This window comes from Primulina huaijiensis, chromosome 6 (assembly GCF_012295235.1).
Source record: "Primulina huaijiensis isolate GDHJ02 chromosome 6, ASM1229523v2, whole genome shotgun sequence".
NCBI classification, from domain to species: Eukaryota; Viridiplantae; Streptophyta; class Magnoliopsida; order Lamiales; family Gesneriaceae; genus Primulina; species Primulina huaijiensis.
In genome coordinates, this window is record NC_133311.1 from 11,118,675 (window position 1) to 11,137,576 (window position 18,902).

At 34.8% G+C, this 18,902-nt stretch overlaps 1 protein-coding gene across 1 annotated transcript; it reads left to right on the top strand.

Moving 5' to 3' along the window:
* The first annotated feature begins 5,188 nt into the window (after nucleotides 1-5,188).
* Nucleotides 5,189-16,937, top strand: LOC140978822 (flavanone 3-dioxygenase 2-like). The gene is made up of 4 exons (XM_073444052.1): nucleotides 5,189-5,649; nucleotides 6,574-6,824; nucleotides 16,082-16,403; nucleotides 16,518-16,937. The coding sequence occupies exons 1-4, from the start codon at nucleotides 5,269-5,271 to the stop codon at nucleotides 16,755-16,757; spliced, it is 1,194 nt and encodes a 397-aa protein (XP_073300153.1). The 5' UTR covers nucleotides 5,189-5,268; the 3' UTR covers nucleotides 16,758-16,937.
* The last annotated feature ends 1,965 nt before the right edge of the window (nucleotides 16,938-18,902 follow it).

The following is an 18,902-nucleotide window of genomic DNA, read 5'->3' on the forward strand; positions in this document are numbered from 1 at the left end:
CTAACTTATTAAATCATATATTTCATTTAGGCAATAGCGTGGCTCTGCCGGTTGTTCTAAATGAAATATAATGATTTAATTTAACATTTATTTTATGCAGTTATATATTTATATAGTTATATATATAATCATAGGTACCATATATAAAATATCGGTGAATTCGGTATTTTCTATAGTGGGAACTATATTATATTAGGTGTGTGTTTAAATATTTAATTTTCTTGGAACCATTATTTATGGTGGTTTCCTTTGTTTTACTTTTAGTTAAACAATATTGCATAAACCAAGAATAAATCCTCGAGCCTTGACAAAATTTATAATTTGTAAACTTCGTTCTTGCATTTGGTAATCTATAAATTAATAAATTTAAACTTAAAATAACCCCCTTCTGAAACATACCAGACGCAAGCACGCATGGGGAGAGTACTTGTGCGTGTGGACTCCTATCACTCGCTGCTGCTGTGTCCAGCCCCTGATGGACTCCTTCTAGCATCTCACCCAAGCCACGCACAGGCCCTGACCCAAGCCCCATGTGCTGTCTCCCCTTAAGCGAGCCCTAGGATCTGTGCAAGACACACAAACCCTAGGTTCGTCTAGCTAACCCAACCGCAGCCTCCTTGCCACTGTCCAGACCTCGTTTATACCTTAAAACACCCTTGTTCCATCCTTTAAACACCCTACGTTGGCAGCCTAACCCTTGGAAATCATAAAACGTTCATATACGCATGAAATTCGTCAAAACTTTCTAAATAATCATTCATATGTTAAACGATTTGTACCTAATTATTTTTCATGCAAAAATATGTAAAACAAGCATAATATGATTTGAGTGGTACGTCAAAGTAGCTTATAAGCGTGCCTTTGCGTTTAGAACGCTCGAATACGCGATCGTTGGTGTGGGTTGCGAAGAAGGACGAACAGGCGACGAAGACTCCTTGATTTTTTTCCTCTCCAAATTTTCGAAAATATTGTGTGTGTTGTGTGTGTGATGGACTGCTGAATGATGTTCTTGAAACCCTAGGTTTTTTTTATATGGATTTTGAAATTTGCATGCTAATGGGCTAAGGTTTTGAGATTTTGTGTTTATGAGCAATTGGGCCTACTAATCTTAAGTAAATTAGGCTCAATAACACTTATTTAATTGAAAAATAAAAGTTTTCAAAAATTAGCTTTCAAAACTAATACCTTTGGTCTTTTACAAGTCTATTGTTTGCCCAAAACCGGCTTCCCGGTTAAAATCGATATCGTCTTGTAAAATAATTTGGATTGTATCATTTTTAGAAAAATTTAATCATATTTAATCACCTTTATAAGCCTCAAAAATATTTATCGAAAATTTTTTTATCTTTGGTCGTCCTCGGTCTCCTTCCCCCAGCATATCATCGAATATTCGGGTAAAAATCTTCAATTTTTATGAAATCATGCAATTAAACCTTCTACCATATAATATACATCAAGTAAGCATTTAAAATCAATTAAATAAAACAATTAAAAAAATTTAAATCATTTGCATGCATGCGATTTACCTGAAATGATTTTTTGGACGTTATATTTGTAGACAGTGCACACGAGGTATGTGTTTAAGCCCAAATTAATACACTTTAAAATTAGTTGGTGATCCAATTAAGTAAACTAATGTTTTTACTCCACTATTAAACAAAAGTCGTGCTTTCTCCACTACCCTCCCTTCAATTGATAATTAAAAATAAAATACAAAAACTCTTATGAAATTGTAACACCCCAAAAATTTTAAGGTCCACACAAACCACATGCATGCAATTATTAAATTCCTTTTATTTTAATTAAATGTTTTAATTACATTAATTAATTATGTTGTGCATATTGCATGTTTAAAATATACTTTTCTACATGGTTGTATTAAAATATATTTTTAAAGGTTATTCGAGTTGCGATCGAGGAACGGAGACCGAGGGCTGAAAAAAATAGAAAATGTTTTTATTAAATATTTGTTTTTAATTATTTAAAATATGAGTGATGCTTTTTCTTATTTTTGAAAATATGGGGTTTTGAAGTGATTTTATACGCCGGGACGTAATTTTTATCAGTGTTGGATTTTTAATAAAATACGAACGTTTTGGCAACCTGGCTAATAAATTCACAAACTTATTCAAGCAAAATTATTTTAAATATTTTAATTAAGCACTAATGGACCTAATTTACATACTTAATGGGCCTAAGCCTTGTTAGTGTTTTATTAGCTACTTAAAGTGCAAAACCCTTTTCCCACACCATTAACCCACGCCCCACACCCCTTGGACATTCAAACTCTCCTCTCAACACAAAATACACAACACACACACAAAAAATTTTGAAGGAAAAAGGCATCAAGTTTGCTAGAGTTTTCAAGCCGTCGTCCCTCGCCGTCGTTCTTCAAATCGTCAACGATAATTCGTGTGTTTTACACGCAAAGACACGTCATATTCTTCCTTTACTCATCATCACACCATATTATGTAATTGGTTATGAATTTACATGAAACAAGTCACAAAAATTTGTTATTTTCGTAACCATGAAGATACATGTCCTAAACTCTTGAATTTTGGTTCCAAAATCATGTTTTTTTAGTGTTAAAGTGGCTGCCATGAATTAGGATATGATTAAGCATGTTTATACACAAGTTTAGGGGTCCTAGAACACCCCAAAATAGTTGCACAAGAAATAGAAATAAGCTGGAACCGTGGGCAGCGAGAAGGAACGTGAGTTTGTGTTTGTTGTACAAGTCAAGGAACTCGGTTACTGTGCATGGGACTTGGCAGTTGGGACAGGACATGGCTAGGGTCTGTTATGGGTCAAGGGAAGAGTCCTAGCCATGCTAGGACTTGAAAACCAGGGGCAGGGAGGAGTCTTAGCCAACAAGGACTCCACCCGAGAGCATGGAGGGACTCGTAGGGTGTTGCTGTTGCGCTGGGATCAGGGGGCTCGGCCAGGGGCTCTGGGCTGGGTTAAGCTAGGTCCTTTAGGGTCTAGATAAGGTGGTCCAGGATTGGGAGGGGCTGGTATGGTTTGGTTCAGGTAGGGTCGAGAAAACAAAACATGAGGGCGTGAGGGGAGCTCCTACACGCAAGGCTGCTGTTTGGTTCAGTTGGGGGGCTGCTCGTGTCCAGGGGTTTGGGTTGGTTGATCAGGGTCTGGGCGTGGTCCAGGGGTGGTCAGGGTCGGCTGGGCTCGGGGGTGGCTCGGCCGGAGGTGACCTAGGATGACTAGGAGTCTTCTAATGTGAGTTTTAGGAGAGTGCAAAATGTTGGGTCAAGTTTCAGAAGTGTTTTGGGCGGGCCAGGGCTAGTTCTTTGGGCTGGGATTGGTCAGTAGGATTCCTGTTTTATATGCTGATATGATTATTTTAAATGTTTATGGATGTTTTTATGATTTAATATGCCAAATGTTTATTTTAAAATGTTTATGGATTTTTATATGTTAAAAAGGTTATTTTAAATGTTTATGATTTATTATGTCAAAATGTTTATTTTAAATTTTTACAATTTAATATGTTAAAATATTGATTTTAAACGTTTATGGAATTTTATGATTTAAAATGTTAAAATGTTATTTTAAATGTTCATTGATTTATACGAATTAATTATTGGACATTTAAAAGATATGTTGCATGCTTGGTTTTAAATGCATGATTTTTATTAAGTGATGATAACATGTTGAAGGACGTGAAGGGATTGTAACTAACACGATGATATTTTGGAGATATCGTGAGGGTTATGGTCCCAGTGGGAGCCCGGCGATCGTATTTCCTTAGATACAGATATGTATATGTATATGATGATATGCATCCATCGCCCAACACGTATATGAAAGTCACAATCAACGATCTGAATTCAACAAAACACGTATATGAACAGGAATATGAATATGTATATGTTGATGATGATATGGATATGTTTATGATAATATGAAAATGTTTATGATTTTACATGTTTATGAAAATGATTACGTTAAAGTTTATGCATTTGCATGAAAACATTATTTTTAGTACAAGTATTTTTCACTATTGCTTGTGGTTTTATATGCAGTATTTGTTATCAAGGATATGATGTGTTGAGTCTTTAAACTCACTAGGTGTGATTGATGCAGGTGAGTATGATAACATTGTTGAGGGAGGCTTGGATGCCTAATCTGACTGGACTGAATGTGCACATAACCCGAGGACCATCGCTTATATTTTCCGCATTTAAGTTTATGATTTTACGTTAAAGATTTTACGACTATTTATTTATGTTTTGAGAGATTTTTGAGAGGTTTAGTATGAGCTACACTTTTCATATTTATTGCTTTTTGAGTTTGGTAAAATGTTTTAGGATCTCATGTTTTGACTATTTCCTTTGGATTTTTCAATAGTACTAGTTGGATGTTTTATTTTTAAAATTGTTCCAAAATATTTTATGTATGTGTTTATGCAACTTGGCCGATTTAGTGAGGTTTGAAAAAAAAAATTTAGTACTTTTTAAGAAAACGATTAAGCACACGTTGTCTCACGGGTCAAATATGGTCATAGTCGATCTGTCTCACAACTAAAGATATGTGAGACCGTCTCACAAGAGACCTACTTAAAATAAAAATAAGTTACAATTTTGAAACAAAATTAGGATGGTATATAATTTATTATTCAATTACAAAGATTGTAAAATATGATATTTCTAACCAATTACCATTTATCATCCTATATTATAATTCAGTATTATAACAATGTCACACTCGGTGTTCCAGTAAAACATGACTAACAACAAAACAATGAGAAGCATATGTGGAACATTTTGGTTTGTGGTCTTGTAAATTGTTAAAAAATTTCAATAATTCGATTTTATTTACTTTTATTATTTTTTTATCGTTGTGATACAACTAGCTATTGTTGACATGACATCATATACCGTTAAAGTAGCGTTAGACATTATTAATATGTCTATAGCGATGTCAGTAATTAATTAGGAAAAAATGACAGTTTTTTTTTTACAAAAAAACAAATTGGATTAAGACTGAATTTTGACGACTTATTACGTCATAGTTTTTGAAACTTTCCCTTTAACAAGAAAATCAATTTAGTGGAATAAATTGGAATTTTGATTAATTTAAGGACCAAAAGTAAAATAAACCAATTTAAAGGATAATTTTGATACTTCTTTTTAGGACAAAATGATGTAAGAGTAAGATGCAAAGATATATTTATATGGGCATACGGGTGTGTAACAACGCCAGTCAGGCAGCCATTTGTCCTTAGTCAGGAGTCCCACGCCTTCTTCCATGCAAAACACGTCCATACCTGGAAACATCATGTCAACGGCGGCATTCCTTAAAACTTTTATGCATTTCCGAATGGAGTTGAAATGCTCATCTTCGGAAACTGCGAAGATTAACTCAATCACTTCCTCTCGTCATCGTGGCCATGAAAATGGCGGTGGTTTCGACTATAGAAAAGGGGTGAAGAGTCTTCTTGAATCAGCGCCTCACTTGCAGAAGCTGCCATCGGAATTCGTTCTGAAGTTGGATCAGAATCCGATGGACGCTGCTGCCGATTCCGACATTCCGACGATAGATCTGAGCGGGCTCGATGGATCCGCGGAACGGAAGGCGGCAACCATCAAAGCCATTGGGGATGCCTGTGTTGAGTGGGGGTTCTTTAGGGTGAGCACTATGTCTGCATTTATATTCTTTGCTCTATACGTATGCACTGGACGAAGCCAAAAAAATTGATTAAGCGGTGACTACAATTTTTGAAAAATCAATACAGGAAAAAAAAAAAAAAAAACATATTTTACATGTTTGATCATTGGGTTTGGGACAATGCCCAGTAGGGGTGCGCATAAAATCCGAAAAATCGAAAAAACCGACTGAACCGAATAATTCGGTTTAAATAGTTCGGTTTTATCGGTTTCTCGGTCGGTTACGGTTTTAAAATTTATGAAATTCGATTTTTTGGTTCGATTTTCGGTTTTAATCCCAAAAAAACCGAATAACCGAACCGACCATATTATTGTTAATCATAAGGGTTTTTAGGTATAATGGGCTATATTATTGTTAAGTATAAGATTTTTTTTATCTATAATGGGCTATTAGGATTTAGGAACTTAATATCATTAACCCTCTATTTTCAATCTGATCGTTTTTTCTTCTTTCTTACCACTCACCAGTCGACTTTTCTTCTTTCTCACCACTTACCAGTCAACGTTTTCTTTTCTTTTATGTAAATATTTCTTTAATTTTTTCGTAAGATAATTGGTGTTCCATTCGAGCTGGTGACACCTTATTATTATTCCTATTACTGAATATTCCGTTGGATTCATGCATTTTTCGTGTTTACATAGTTAATTAATTAGTAATAATAATTTTATTTCTTAACAAAATTTTTGATAATCGTACATAACCGGCCGTATAAACCGAACTGTATTACAAAAAACCGAACCGAATCGTAATAAAATGGTTTGATTTTTGACTAGAGATATTTAAAACTGAAAACAGAAAAACCGAACCTTTGTAGAGTAAAACCGGACCAAACCGACCGTTGCCCACCCCTAATGCCTAGACTAAATATTTTACAATTTTATTTAGGTCAAAGATCATGGGATTGATAAGAAAGTGATTTCGGAGATGTTTGAAGTTATCGAAGAATTCTTTGGGCTGCGTTTGGAGGAAAAAATGAAATATTATTCAGAGGATGTATTGAGTCCGGTTAGATATGGGACCAGCCTGAACACACCATTGGCGCATAAGCTTCACTGGAGGGATTATTTGAGGCATTATGGTCATCCATTTCCAGATAGTATTTTCAAGCTCTGGCCAGACAACCCACCTCACTACAGGTTAATTTTTGGGTTTTTTCTTCTTCTAACTTGTCAAATTAGAGTTTTTTAATGCAATAACTTTTTTCTTTTAGTTCTAGTTTCACGTCATGTTAGTATCAGATTGGACATGTCAGTCAAGTCATATTTATTATTAAATCTTTAATTCTCGACGTCACATAAGTATTCTGGTATGATATAATAGGAACTGAGAAACAAGACCGCGAATTGGTAATTCGAGTTTTTTCACTTTTACGATGGAATCCAAATTATTTTTTTTCAAAAATAAAGCGAATTGTGAGGGTTTCGGTATAATTAGTTTTAATTTATCATAATGTTAATGAGACACCAGACATATCAATCAATCATATTTATTATAATTTTCGACATCACATCAATATTTTTTTAAAAAAAATTTGTACTGGGTCAATATGACCGAGACTGACTGACGTACTGTTCAGAAAATTTAATTGGGAGACTTGTGATTCAGTACCCGAATATACTAAACTTTCTTTCAACTCCCCCTTTACCCAAAATACCCCTTATCCTTATATTTAAATAATTGATTTTTTCTTTATTTTTAAAGGCCCATCATGCTTCCGTAAAATAAATTAAATCATTTACCTCTTTGACCAGAATGCCACCGGGTTATATCCACCGTATTTTACGAACTGCTCCTCACAGTCCAACCACACGATCGCAACCGATGGTTACCAACGCAGATTCCTTCAGCAGCACTTGGCACAACTCTAATTCGTTTCCTACCTTATAGTGTACAGTAAAAGATAAATTTTTTGAAAATAATACATGAGAGGGGCTAGAGCAAAGATCTCTTTATTCAAACACAAACATTTATTATTACATTGAAACCGTCTGCAGAGGAGGAGGAACTTGCTTAGCTACTTATAGTAGTCGAACTTGAAAAACACATAAACTAGAAAGAGAAATATTACAATTTATTTGTTGAAAGAAATGAGGAAAATGTTCGATGATCTTCATTTCCTTCTTCCCGCCTTATTTATAGAAGGCTTCTTCGGATTTGAAACTCGGATTCCAAATCTTGATAAGCCTTTACAGCTTGCATATGGACCATGCAGTGGTTGAGTGGTCCAATTAGGTGGTCCCTCCATTATTTCTGAAATGTCTTTTTCTAGATTATCAATCTAGAAATCAACTTCTGTTCTTCTTTTATCTCTCCACAATACCAATAGATATGAACTTGTAAGATATCGTATGTAATCTCATTGTCTTTTTCTTTGAACATTTGAACTAACGATCTCAGAGCTTCCAGCTGCTTTCTGTTATATTTGATTCTTCTTTTCAAAACTTTTAGATATGTAAAATACATCTTTAGGTTTCGTTCTGGTGTGATTTACTGGTTCTCATTTACCCTTATTTATAGTGTGATTTTTGGGTCCAGTTTTTCTTGTTTTTCTTTATTGGATTCTCTTTTATCATTAAAGATAGAGTATCCAATGTTCTTTTGTCATTTTCCACCGATTATTGGTGGTCCTTGTCTTACCATTCACATGGTGGCCTTCCTTTATGATAGTGGGCTGGTCACATGTCCACTTTAACTTTGTCGTAGAATCTTTGGCTTTCGAGGTCCCCGAGGAAAACGTGTATGTGCTCCATCACCACTTGGTCCTATTTCGGCAAAATTTTTCCGATCAGATCTCGGCTTGAAACCTTTACCGAATTCCGGTTCTTTCTGGTTCTGGCATTCAGGACAGATGTTTTCTGACCATCTTCCAATATGTGCCATATTACAGAATTTTCGGCGACTTTCTTTACTTGCCGACAGCTTGCTATTCCATAGAAGATTTCTTTTCTTTTCGAATAGGTCTTCTGCAAAGCTTGTTGTTTTTCCTTTCATGGTATTTAACAGGAACAGTCCATTTAAAAATTTTTGATAAAATTTAAATAGAAACTTGACTTTGTCCATCTCCGTGAGACAGAACCAGATACCCCATGCTCTCCTGGTAGATATGTCATCTTCTTTGAATGAAGAGATTAAGGTTGTTTCGTTTGTAGGAGGATCCTTAATAAATTTTTGAGAATTCATATCTGGCTTCCTTAGCTTGATGAAATGAAAGGCTTCGTGTGCGCCTTTCCCTGCTGGTTCTGCTGCTGCACTAAAAAAATACAGATCCAAAATATCTCCTCTGGAAAAATGATCATTGTTTGTCCAAGTTTCATGTACCGCTTCCTGTATCCATTTTGGTAATGCTGATATCTCTGGGAAGCTGGGTGAATTAGTATAAACTGAGACAAGAGCCTCAAATTCATACCAAGCTTTGACTTCCTTTGTATATGAATTCTGTTTCATCCATACCCTATGATATTTTCCTGCAACATCAACTCGAACCAAGACTAGGTTGATGCCAATTCTTGTGTTTAATTTCTCTCAAGTCTGTTGATAAACCTGAAATGTAGAAATCGCAGCTTCATTAGTACCAACCTTAGCTTTGCCCCTATCAGTATTGGGTCTAAGGTTGATCTATCCCTCTTCAATCCCCGAGGTGAAGGGTTGAATTGAGGACTCGAGATAAAGATCCGGAGTCTCAATTTTTGTTTTAGCCGACTCATCTGAAGATGATCCCGACCTAACACTTATGCTAGGGGTATTTGAATCCCCTGCTCCAGGTATAGAGTCATGTACTCAAAAACTCTCCATTTGGGAAACCAGTGGTTTCATGCCTTGGAGGATAGGCCTTTGTCTCACAGACCATAGCTGAGTATATGTCTGTAAACATCCTGTAATTCGGTCAGAGAAAATTCTTTTATCCGCTTTTTGAAGCCGTCCCGTAATTTCTGCGTTCAGTGCTAACTTATTGAACTCGGTTTGAAGCATTTCAAGGTGTTCCCTCAAATGCCTCTGCATCTTGATAATAGCATCAATGTCAATGCTGTCCATTTCTTGTTAAAAAATCTGCAAGAATATTCTCGTGAGATTTAATAATCATAATATCAAAAATATAATTTTGACATAATGCATGTCATCTTAATAATCTTGCCTTCTCAGGTTTAGATTATATTATATTCCTTAGGAAAGCTTTCACTTGTGTGTTATCAACTTTCAAAGTGAATTTCTTTGCAAATAAAAATAATGGCCATTTTTCAAAAGTCTTTTTTACTGCATAAAATTCATTCTCATTGATATGCCATCTGATGGCTTCTGCATCTGAGAATAAACCACTACAATATCTGCATGGTTATTTTCCTTCTGGTGTGAGCTTTGTAAAACTGCTGCCCACCAATGATCATTGGCATCTGTGTTTAATATCAGATCATCATCATCTTGAGGAATAGCCATCTTTGAAAGATTCTTACAAATCTCCTTTAATTGGCATAGTCCCTTTGTGTGTTCGTCTGTCCATATAAATCTAGCATATTTTTTCAACAATGGACTAAATACCTTTCTATGTTTTGCTAGGTTTTTAATAAACATCCCGGCAAAATTAACAACTCCTAAGAAGCTTTGAAGTCGTTTCTTGTCTTTGAGACTTTCTGAAAAATTCTGCACTTTTTCTACTATATGTTCTTGCAGAATTATTCCTGACTCATCGATTTCAATTCCAAGGAATTCAATCTTCCTTGTTGCAATGACTGCTTTCTTTTCAGATAAGACCAGTCCCTCTTTTTTACAAACATTGGAAAAAATCTCCAAATGTTTAACATGTTCATCCATATTTTTAGATGCTATTAAAACATCGTCAATATAAATAAACATGAATTTAAAATAATCTTTAAAAAGATTATCCATATTTCTTAAAAATATTTAAGGTGAATTAGCCAATCCCATCGATAATACTTCCCAAATATAATGTCCTTGTGGTGTGGAGAAAACTGTGAATTTCTTACTTTCTTCCTACATCCTTATCTGGTAAAATTCAGACTTACAGTCGAACTTAGAGAATATCTTGGTGTTGCGTATGCAACTTATTAGATGTTCTCTACTAGGTATAAAATACCCATCAAACTCCAAAATTTTATTGATTTCTTGATAATTAATAACTAATCTGGGTTTTCCTCTTTTTATCTCACCATGATTTCTTATCAGAAAACCTGGACTGCTATATGGTGACATTCCTGCTTTGATTAAATCAAGGTCTAAATGTTCCTTGATTATAATCTGCATATCCCTTTGATCAATGATATTCATTGGGATAGGCTTGCAACGGACAAATCCATACTCTTTATCTTCCTTAATTTTAAGGCAAGCTTTGAGTTGATTTCTGTCCTACCATGCCAAGGGATCATCATTGTAATTTTTTTTTATCCTTTTCTTAACATCTTCCAAAGATACCTTAGATTCAAACTCTACTTCATTCGTATGAGCATTCGTATGTAGAGCTATCTTAAGGCATTCTATTTCTTTCGGTTGGAGCTCTTTGTCAGCTCTAAGCTGGAGCATAGTTTCTCCAAACCGTCTAGAATCTTTCATTTTTGGGTTCAGAAGTTGTCCTGAATCACCACGCTTGCTGCGAAACTGGATTGGCAATTTGTGGTAAAATGCCTCTCTTAGTCTCTGGACTATAATTTTGTGATTACAAGAAGTTGTAAACACTAATCTTTGAGTCTCATTTTCTTGAGTATAAGACTTGAACATTTGTAGGAGATTGTTTCCTAGCAAAATGTCAGCTCTTATATCATGAAAATAAATTGGTGGTGTTTTCACCTTGTACCAAGGTGTTTGCCCAGCACCTCCAATCATGATTTCAGTCATCTTAATCCCTTTACATAAGATCAAGATTCTTCTGGAAAAATCTCTTCCAGCAATCTTGGGTAATTCTTCTTCAAAATTATTTTAAAAAACTCCCCGCTTGGCTGTACAAATTCCAGCTCCTGAATCAATATAAGCAGCAAAGTCTTCTGCCTTATATTGTTCATACAACATTCCTACTTGAATGTATATTGAGAATGGACTTGTGGTCATTGGATTTTCCACATCTTATCTTCTGCCATAAATTCTATTCCATACTCTAGTCGTTTCTAAAGTTTATGTTCTTCGAGAAATTCTAGTCCAAGAACCAATTGATTTGGTTCTTTCCCTGGAACTCCTGTGATATGGAATTCCAATTCTCCAAATTGGATCATTCCTTGGTAAGTTCCTATCATAGGTTGTTCTAAATGGTAAATGGTATTACAAGGAAATTGATTACTTTGTTTTGTAATATCAAATACTATTTCGATTTCCTTCCACCCTTCTGGGCATCTAAGCTTTCCTATTGTTGAAAAGCTTTTTAGCTCCTGTTGGGTTTCTTGGAAAGGGGTTTTTCCCCACCTGTAACTTGTGATCTTATCTCCTTGAAAAGATAGTCTTCTTGAATCCAATCTAAGACTTTGATTCCTCTGTAGGATCGATTTGTCTGGTATTTGGATATCTGTTTCCTGTATTACCGGAAACTCAACTCGTTCTGGATAAATTGCCTGAGCAACTTTTCCAAATATCTCTGGTATCTCAATGAACTCATTTCTAATAAACAATGCTGAATGATGTGTATTAGATAGAGCATATGAAATCTAATAGGTAATAGAATATGGTCTATTACCTTCTTTCATCAGCCTTTTCTCCTTGAAATTTTGATGTAAAGTCAAGGCTCGGCTGAAATCTCGATCTGCTAGGTTGTAGGCTATCCTTGGATATATTACTCCTACGATCTGCTAGGTTGTAGGCTATCCTTGGATATATTACTCCTATAATTTTTCCTGCACAGAGATTTCCTGAGATCTGAATCTTGAAGGTTCCCCATTCTTTTATCGCAGATAGCAATATCAATGGGTGAATCTATACATTCTTTAAAAGTAGCTTTTATCATAATCTGGATTGCTCCAATATGAATCCAGGACATTGTCCTTGCTACTTCTACCTTGAGTTTTTGTAATTTCTCCTTAATTTCTTCAAAAAGAATTAATTGCATCTCCATTCTATTGCCAGTAAGTTCCATTGGGATTGTCATTTCACTTCTTGAAACTTTATAGATTAGATGATGCTTTCTATTTCTTAGGCCAAGATTTTCTAAGAACTTTTCTACATGTCCTGTAGAGAATCTTTGATATTTCTGTAAACTATGATTGTCTTTCATGATCCTTTGGACCATGTTATGAGATATTGTTGTCTGGCTAAAGAAACCAAACAAATCCTCATGTGTTTCGTATCAAAACACCTCATCTCAAATCAGATTCTGATTCAGATCCATCGGATTCTCTTTGACTTAGGACTTCTTCTTCATATATACTCTCATCTGAGGCAATATCCTCAAATCGGTATACCTGAATAAGATCTTGATAATAAACTGTTTCTTCAATATTTGGAGTTGGATCGAAGCGTTTAATACCTCTTTTTTCATTTTCTGGACAATTGGTCGAGATATGACCTCTTGCTCCACATGTCCAACAATTACAGTCCTTAAAACTTTCATTAGCTCGGGTATGGGCTCTTCTGAAATTTTTCTTTGTAGGTGTTCTTCCTGTGCTTCGAGAGGTACTCGATGCTTGGGAGGATGTCCTACTTCTTGATGGTCCACTTCTTTGTCCAGATTTGTAAGATCTGGCCTTCTGTCTAGACTATACTGTTCTTGGTTTCCAAGAACTTCTTCCACTTCTTGCATAAGGATGAGTCCTGAAAATTTTCCTTTTATACTTTTGTGGTTTACTCCCAATAATTATTGTAAGATCATTTTCCTTACAACACAAAGGAGTACATTTGTTAATACCCCTTAATCATTTGTAATTCTTTTGTAATGCTGCCAAATGGCACCATTCTGACAATTTTCCTTTAAGGAAAGTGGCTCTTCGTGCCAATGTATCTGGATTTCCAAGTACATATTCCCTTATGAGCATTTCTCTCCAGGGACTTGGCATCTTGGCGAAGAATAGCTGCATCGCTATATTTTCTTCGACTCCTGAATTCCATCTATATTTAGTGAATAACATGATGTATTCATCCACCAAACATATATCATGTAATTCAAGACTATACAGAGCTTGAGTATAATTTTTTCTCTTCTCTGTATCTTGACTGTTAAAATAGTCAACCCCTATAAATTGTGCTTTAAATAGGGTAGCCATTTTTCCAGCGATCTCACTGAGAGATTCATTAGCTAGGACTGACTCTTTGATTTCCATCAAAGTCATGTCCCAAGCAATTTTCACTGATCCCATAAGACTCATTTCTAAAAGTTTAATGAATCCTTCTATGTTAAGATCTAGTGTTCCTGCCGCGATTTTCATAGCAGATGTCCAGTCATCTATGAGATCTTCTCTGTTTTTGAAATCTAATACATCAAGGTTAAGCATAACCTCGTAAGAATGTATAGGATCTAAAACAGTTTTCCCATAGGGTGTTTGGTGCAAGAGAATTTGATTTCTCCTTGTCCTTGTTCCCGCTGGGTGTGATCCTCCACCAGTAGGAAAATCAGATTGAGATTCTCTGATGTTTGCATTTTGAGATCCCATACTTTCTCTTGGTGGTTCCTGAAAAGATGACCAAGTTATAGCAGGTGTTTCACCTCCTGCTGTGTTCTTCTTCAGATCTACAACTTTGAGATTCGCGAAAGATTCCGCAAGCTCTTGTAGATCCTCCATACTAATCCTTTCTAAAGTTGTCATCAGATTAATTTCTTTTTTGAGACAGACTTAATTAGATTGATCATCTTTTCTTCTTCAGTCAAAGGTTTTGACACCACTCTGGCTTTTCCTTGTTGATGTAACAAGGGCTCAGTACCAAATGATGGCGGTAACCATCCTCCTAAAGTTCTCCTACTAGAACTTGGTTGTTGTTCTAGTTTTTGAATTCTTGTTTAGATATCTTTTATTATTCCAAGAATTTCTTCCTGGTTTTCAAGGATTTTCTCAACTCGTTGAGGCACAAANTACTCGTTGCGGTACAAAGTATAACATGTTGCCATAATTTTGTACTGTCTTCTGAATTTCTCTAAGATCTAAAGAGAGCTTAGAGGAATCTGGTATTATTTCCATAAACTTATTAGATTGAATCATCAGTTTACCTGAGGGTGCTGAGGATTCCCTTTCTGATCTGGATATCTAACAATAGTTAGATGTTCTTGTGTATATTCCAAGATATTGGAATAATCCTTGTAAATTATTTTTCTCGAACCTTAGTTCGGATTCATAATTTTCGAAATTCTCCTCCTCAAACATTTCGTTTCTTTATAATAATAAATATTGTGTTTGAAATAAATCAACCTATAGGCTCTGATACCATTTCGAAAGTGCGATGATCAATTAAAATCAAATAAGGAAGAAGGTTAATTTTGGTATATTTGCAAAACTTTTCTCTTACCAAGGAGTTAGGGACAAGAGTTGTTTGATTTAGGGGCTTTCTACAAATTTACCCAATTTAATTGTCCCACCTGGAGGATTGGCGGGACAAATAATCCACACACCACATTATTTACACCGACACACATAAATTTTGGTTCCAAACATCAAACCGAAGTACTCATTAATATAAATTATTAAATTTAGTGAGTGTTTTGCTTATTGTTAAAGCTATATGTTAATAATTTTTTTTATTTATTCAATAACTAATTATTACAATCGGTAGAATTACTTTTATTAAGAGATTGTTATCTGCACTACATAGCAAAGTTGTCAATTCGGGTTGGTTGGGTCCGGTTAAGAAATAGTACTATTCAAAAATTACTCAATCCGAACTTGAGCCAACCCGAAAACACTTAACTCGAACCTGAATCAACTCGATCAACCTGTTCAACCCGATTAACCTAATTTCGATTTTTTTTAAATTTTTTTTAAAGAAAATTAAATAAAATTCAAAAAAAATTATTTTAATTTAAACACATAATTTAAAATGTAATTAACACATTTTTTTATTTATTTTTATTCTTTGCATTTTTTAAATTTAAATATGCAAAATACATCTATGTTTTAAAATAAATATATGTGTTGTACATGTTTTAAATCTTTAATTGTGCAATTTATTGGAATTAGTTTTTTGTACAATAAATATTTTTTTAATCATACTAACCTATTAATTTTACAAAGTTACTATACATTAGAATATATTTTATTTAGTTTCCAAGAAACTGACTTTTATATATTTATATAAAAAAAATTTAAAAAAAATTTATGTAGATCTACTAAGCCTTGAGATAATTAAATTATGCTGTATGGAATCAAATAAGTTAAAAAAAATGTTTAATGGAAACAAATTATGTTATCAAAATACTTATAAATTAAATCAAATCATATGAGTTGCCTTACTTATAATCTTCTTTCATATGTGATTTTAGAGATGTTGCAAAGGCATATTTAGTGGAAATATGGAAGTTGACAATGAAGCTAGGTGGTGCCATATCACAAAGTTTAGGACTAGAGGAAGACTACTTTGAGAGATCACTTGGGGAAGGAGTCCAAATCCTTGCTTGCAACTACTATCCGCCGTGCCCCGAGCCAAACAAAACCTTAGGGCTTGCAGCTCATTCTGATCATGGTGGGCTAACAATTTTGATGGAAAATGGAGTGGAGGGATTACAAATCAAACATGACGGTGCATGGGTTTCTGTCCATGATGTCCCATACACATTTGTCGTCAACGTCGGAGATTATTTGGAGGTAATTATAATGTTACTACGAGAAGTGATGGGATCAGTACCAGCGATAGTCATCATATTTTATTTTAAATTATTCTAAAATTGTATATATGTGGTTTGTATATCATCTCTACAGATACTGAGCAATGGAAGGTATAAGAGTATCGAGCATCGAGCAACGGTGAACCAGCACAAAACCAGGATTTCGGTGGCCGTAGGCCACGGGCCAGAAATGTCTACGATTGTTAAGCCTGCAGCCCCGTTGGTTAACGAGACCGACTGCCAATACCGGTCCGTCACATATAAAGATTATGTCAAACTCCAACAAAGTATCACTAGTCGAGGGAAGAATGCATTGGAGAAATTAAAGATCTGAAGCTTTTGAGGCAATTTGAGCACATAATTAAGGTGCTGGCATTTAGTAGTGTGTAGCCAAGCAATTGGCCTTGTAATGTTGTATCTATTTTTATTCCAATAAATTGCCGTGTGTTGTAGACTGATTATGTAAAACTTGGCTGCTTTATTTCATAAATAGTATTTTTATATATTTACTTTATTATTATTGATGTCACGCCCATGACCGGAGTTCATGACACCAGCATTATTTAACAATTTTCTTTGAAAACAATAAGCATCATAGTAAATCAAATAGCCAAACTAGTGTATTTCATAAAAGATTGTTGTCGCATAATCAAAAGAGTGAGGAAGTAGACTGCACAAAAACATACTGAAATGCGGAAGCAAATTACCACTTAATTAAAATGGAAACTCGATCCTCGAACTAAGTGCTTCCTCACCATCCCTAGAATTAATGTTCTTCCTCGTCCACATGTTCTTCATCCATAACATCTCGCAACAGAGATCAAAACTCAGAATAGACAGATTTCAAAACTTAACTAATAACTATATCATATCATAACAGAAATAGATATAGCACTGAAATTCATCTCGTCATGGTTACTGATCATTTTCCCCAATATGTTACTCATATATGGGGTGAGGCCATACCACGGTTTTATACACACCGTGTGTGGTCAATACCATGGTTTTATACCCATTGTGTGGGAGTCATAACAAAACTTATCAAACTTTAGAAATTCCTTCCACTTCTAATTCGAATCCTAACATTGTTTTTCAAATTCGGAGCATGATGAGACGAGCGTAACAAATTGGAACATAATGTGTAGAAGCAAAGGAAACGAAGAATAACAAAACATGAATAACAAAACATATGGTGATTCGGTCGAATTTAAAACATAAATAGATTTTAAAACATATATAAACCTCTTTACTGTTTTTGGATCAAAATGTGTACAACCCTTGCTTTTAGGTGTCGAACCGAACTTGAACTTGGACGGAACCTTGCTCAGGTTTTCTTTCTACTAGACCTATCAAGTTTGGACATAAGTTCTCATTAAACACTTCGAGATTGGTAGAATAGTCGCTCGAAAATGGCAGCCTTTTCTTGCTTAAAGGGTGATAAATTTTATTGTGTGGTGTAGGATTTTGGTTTGTCATTTTTTCAGAATATGCAAGGTGATTATGGGGTACAAAGTGGTAGATCAAAGGGAAGTCAAAGGAACCTTGCATTGGATGATAATAGTGGTCAAAGTTGTATTTTAGGAGTCACCTAGATCATCTAAAAAGCCACTTATTACACTTTTTTTTAACTCTTAGCTCAAAATGGTAGCTGCATTTAATTTGATTATTAATATAACATTTCATTGAGATTTTTGAGCTGAAATATCGAGCCCATGAGCTAAGGGTTTCATGTTCATGAATAGCAATCATACGAGACTTTTAAGTTTGCTAAGTTTCGAGTTCATTGAGGTGATTTGTGCATCAAAAAATCCGAGTCACACATCTCATCCTTTTTATTGGAAGTTTCGTCCTTAAAACTTGTTTTTTCTTGGTCCTAAAAAATAAGGGCATTGGATGCACATTTTCTCTTCTAGCTCCCATGTCACTTCTCTTTCGGTATGATCAGACCATTACTTTGACTTATGAAATGGAGCGTCGTCTTAGTACCTGATCTTCAATGTACACTATATGGATAAAGAATTTTTCGTTTTTCAGTTCTTCGTTTAAGTTCGCCCTTCTATTAGTAATGGTTCGACTAAAAGAATATGGATCAAGTCAGTAATATATTTTGGAATGTGAAAAACTTTGTGGTTTGTTGAAATATTTAGTTGCAATGCAGTCTATACGCTAAGGTTACTACTTTTCCTAGAATCGCGAATTGTCTGACGTATCTTGGATTTTGTTTCCCTACCTTGTTGAATCGGAATAATCCTTTCATGAGTCAGACTACACATGAGCTTTTCATCAACTTCAAATTCTAGCGGTCCATTTTTAAGTCATCCCAACTCTTTTGTTGATATTGTGCGGCCTTGAGTCTTTCTCTGATGATAGCTACTTTATCTACAGTTTCTAGGATAAGTTCAGGTTTTTTTCTCTACAATTTCATCACAATATAAGGTATATCTACACTTTCGTCCATATAAAGCATCATATGGAGCCA

Coding starts and splice junctions, on each gene's coding strand:
- LOC140978822 (XM_073444052.1), top strand. CDS start 5,269: ATGCAAAACACGTCCATACCTGGAAACATCATGTCAACGGCGGCATTC. Junction 5,650..6,573: donor TTGAGTGGGGGTTCTTTAGG/GTGAGCACTATG, acceptor AATTTTATTTAG/GTCAAAGATCATGGGATTGA. Junction 6,825..16,081: donor GACAACCCACCTCACTACAG/GTTAATTTTTGG, acceptor ATGTGATTTTAG/AGATGTTGCAAAGGCATATT.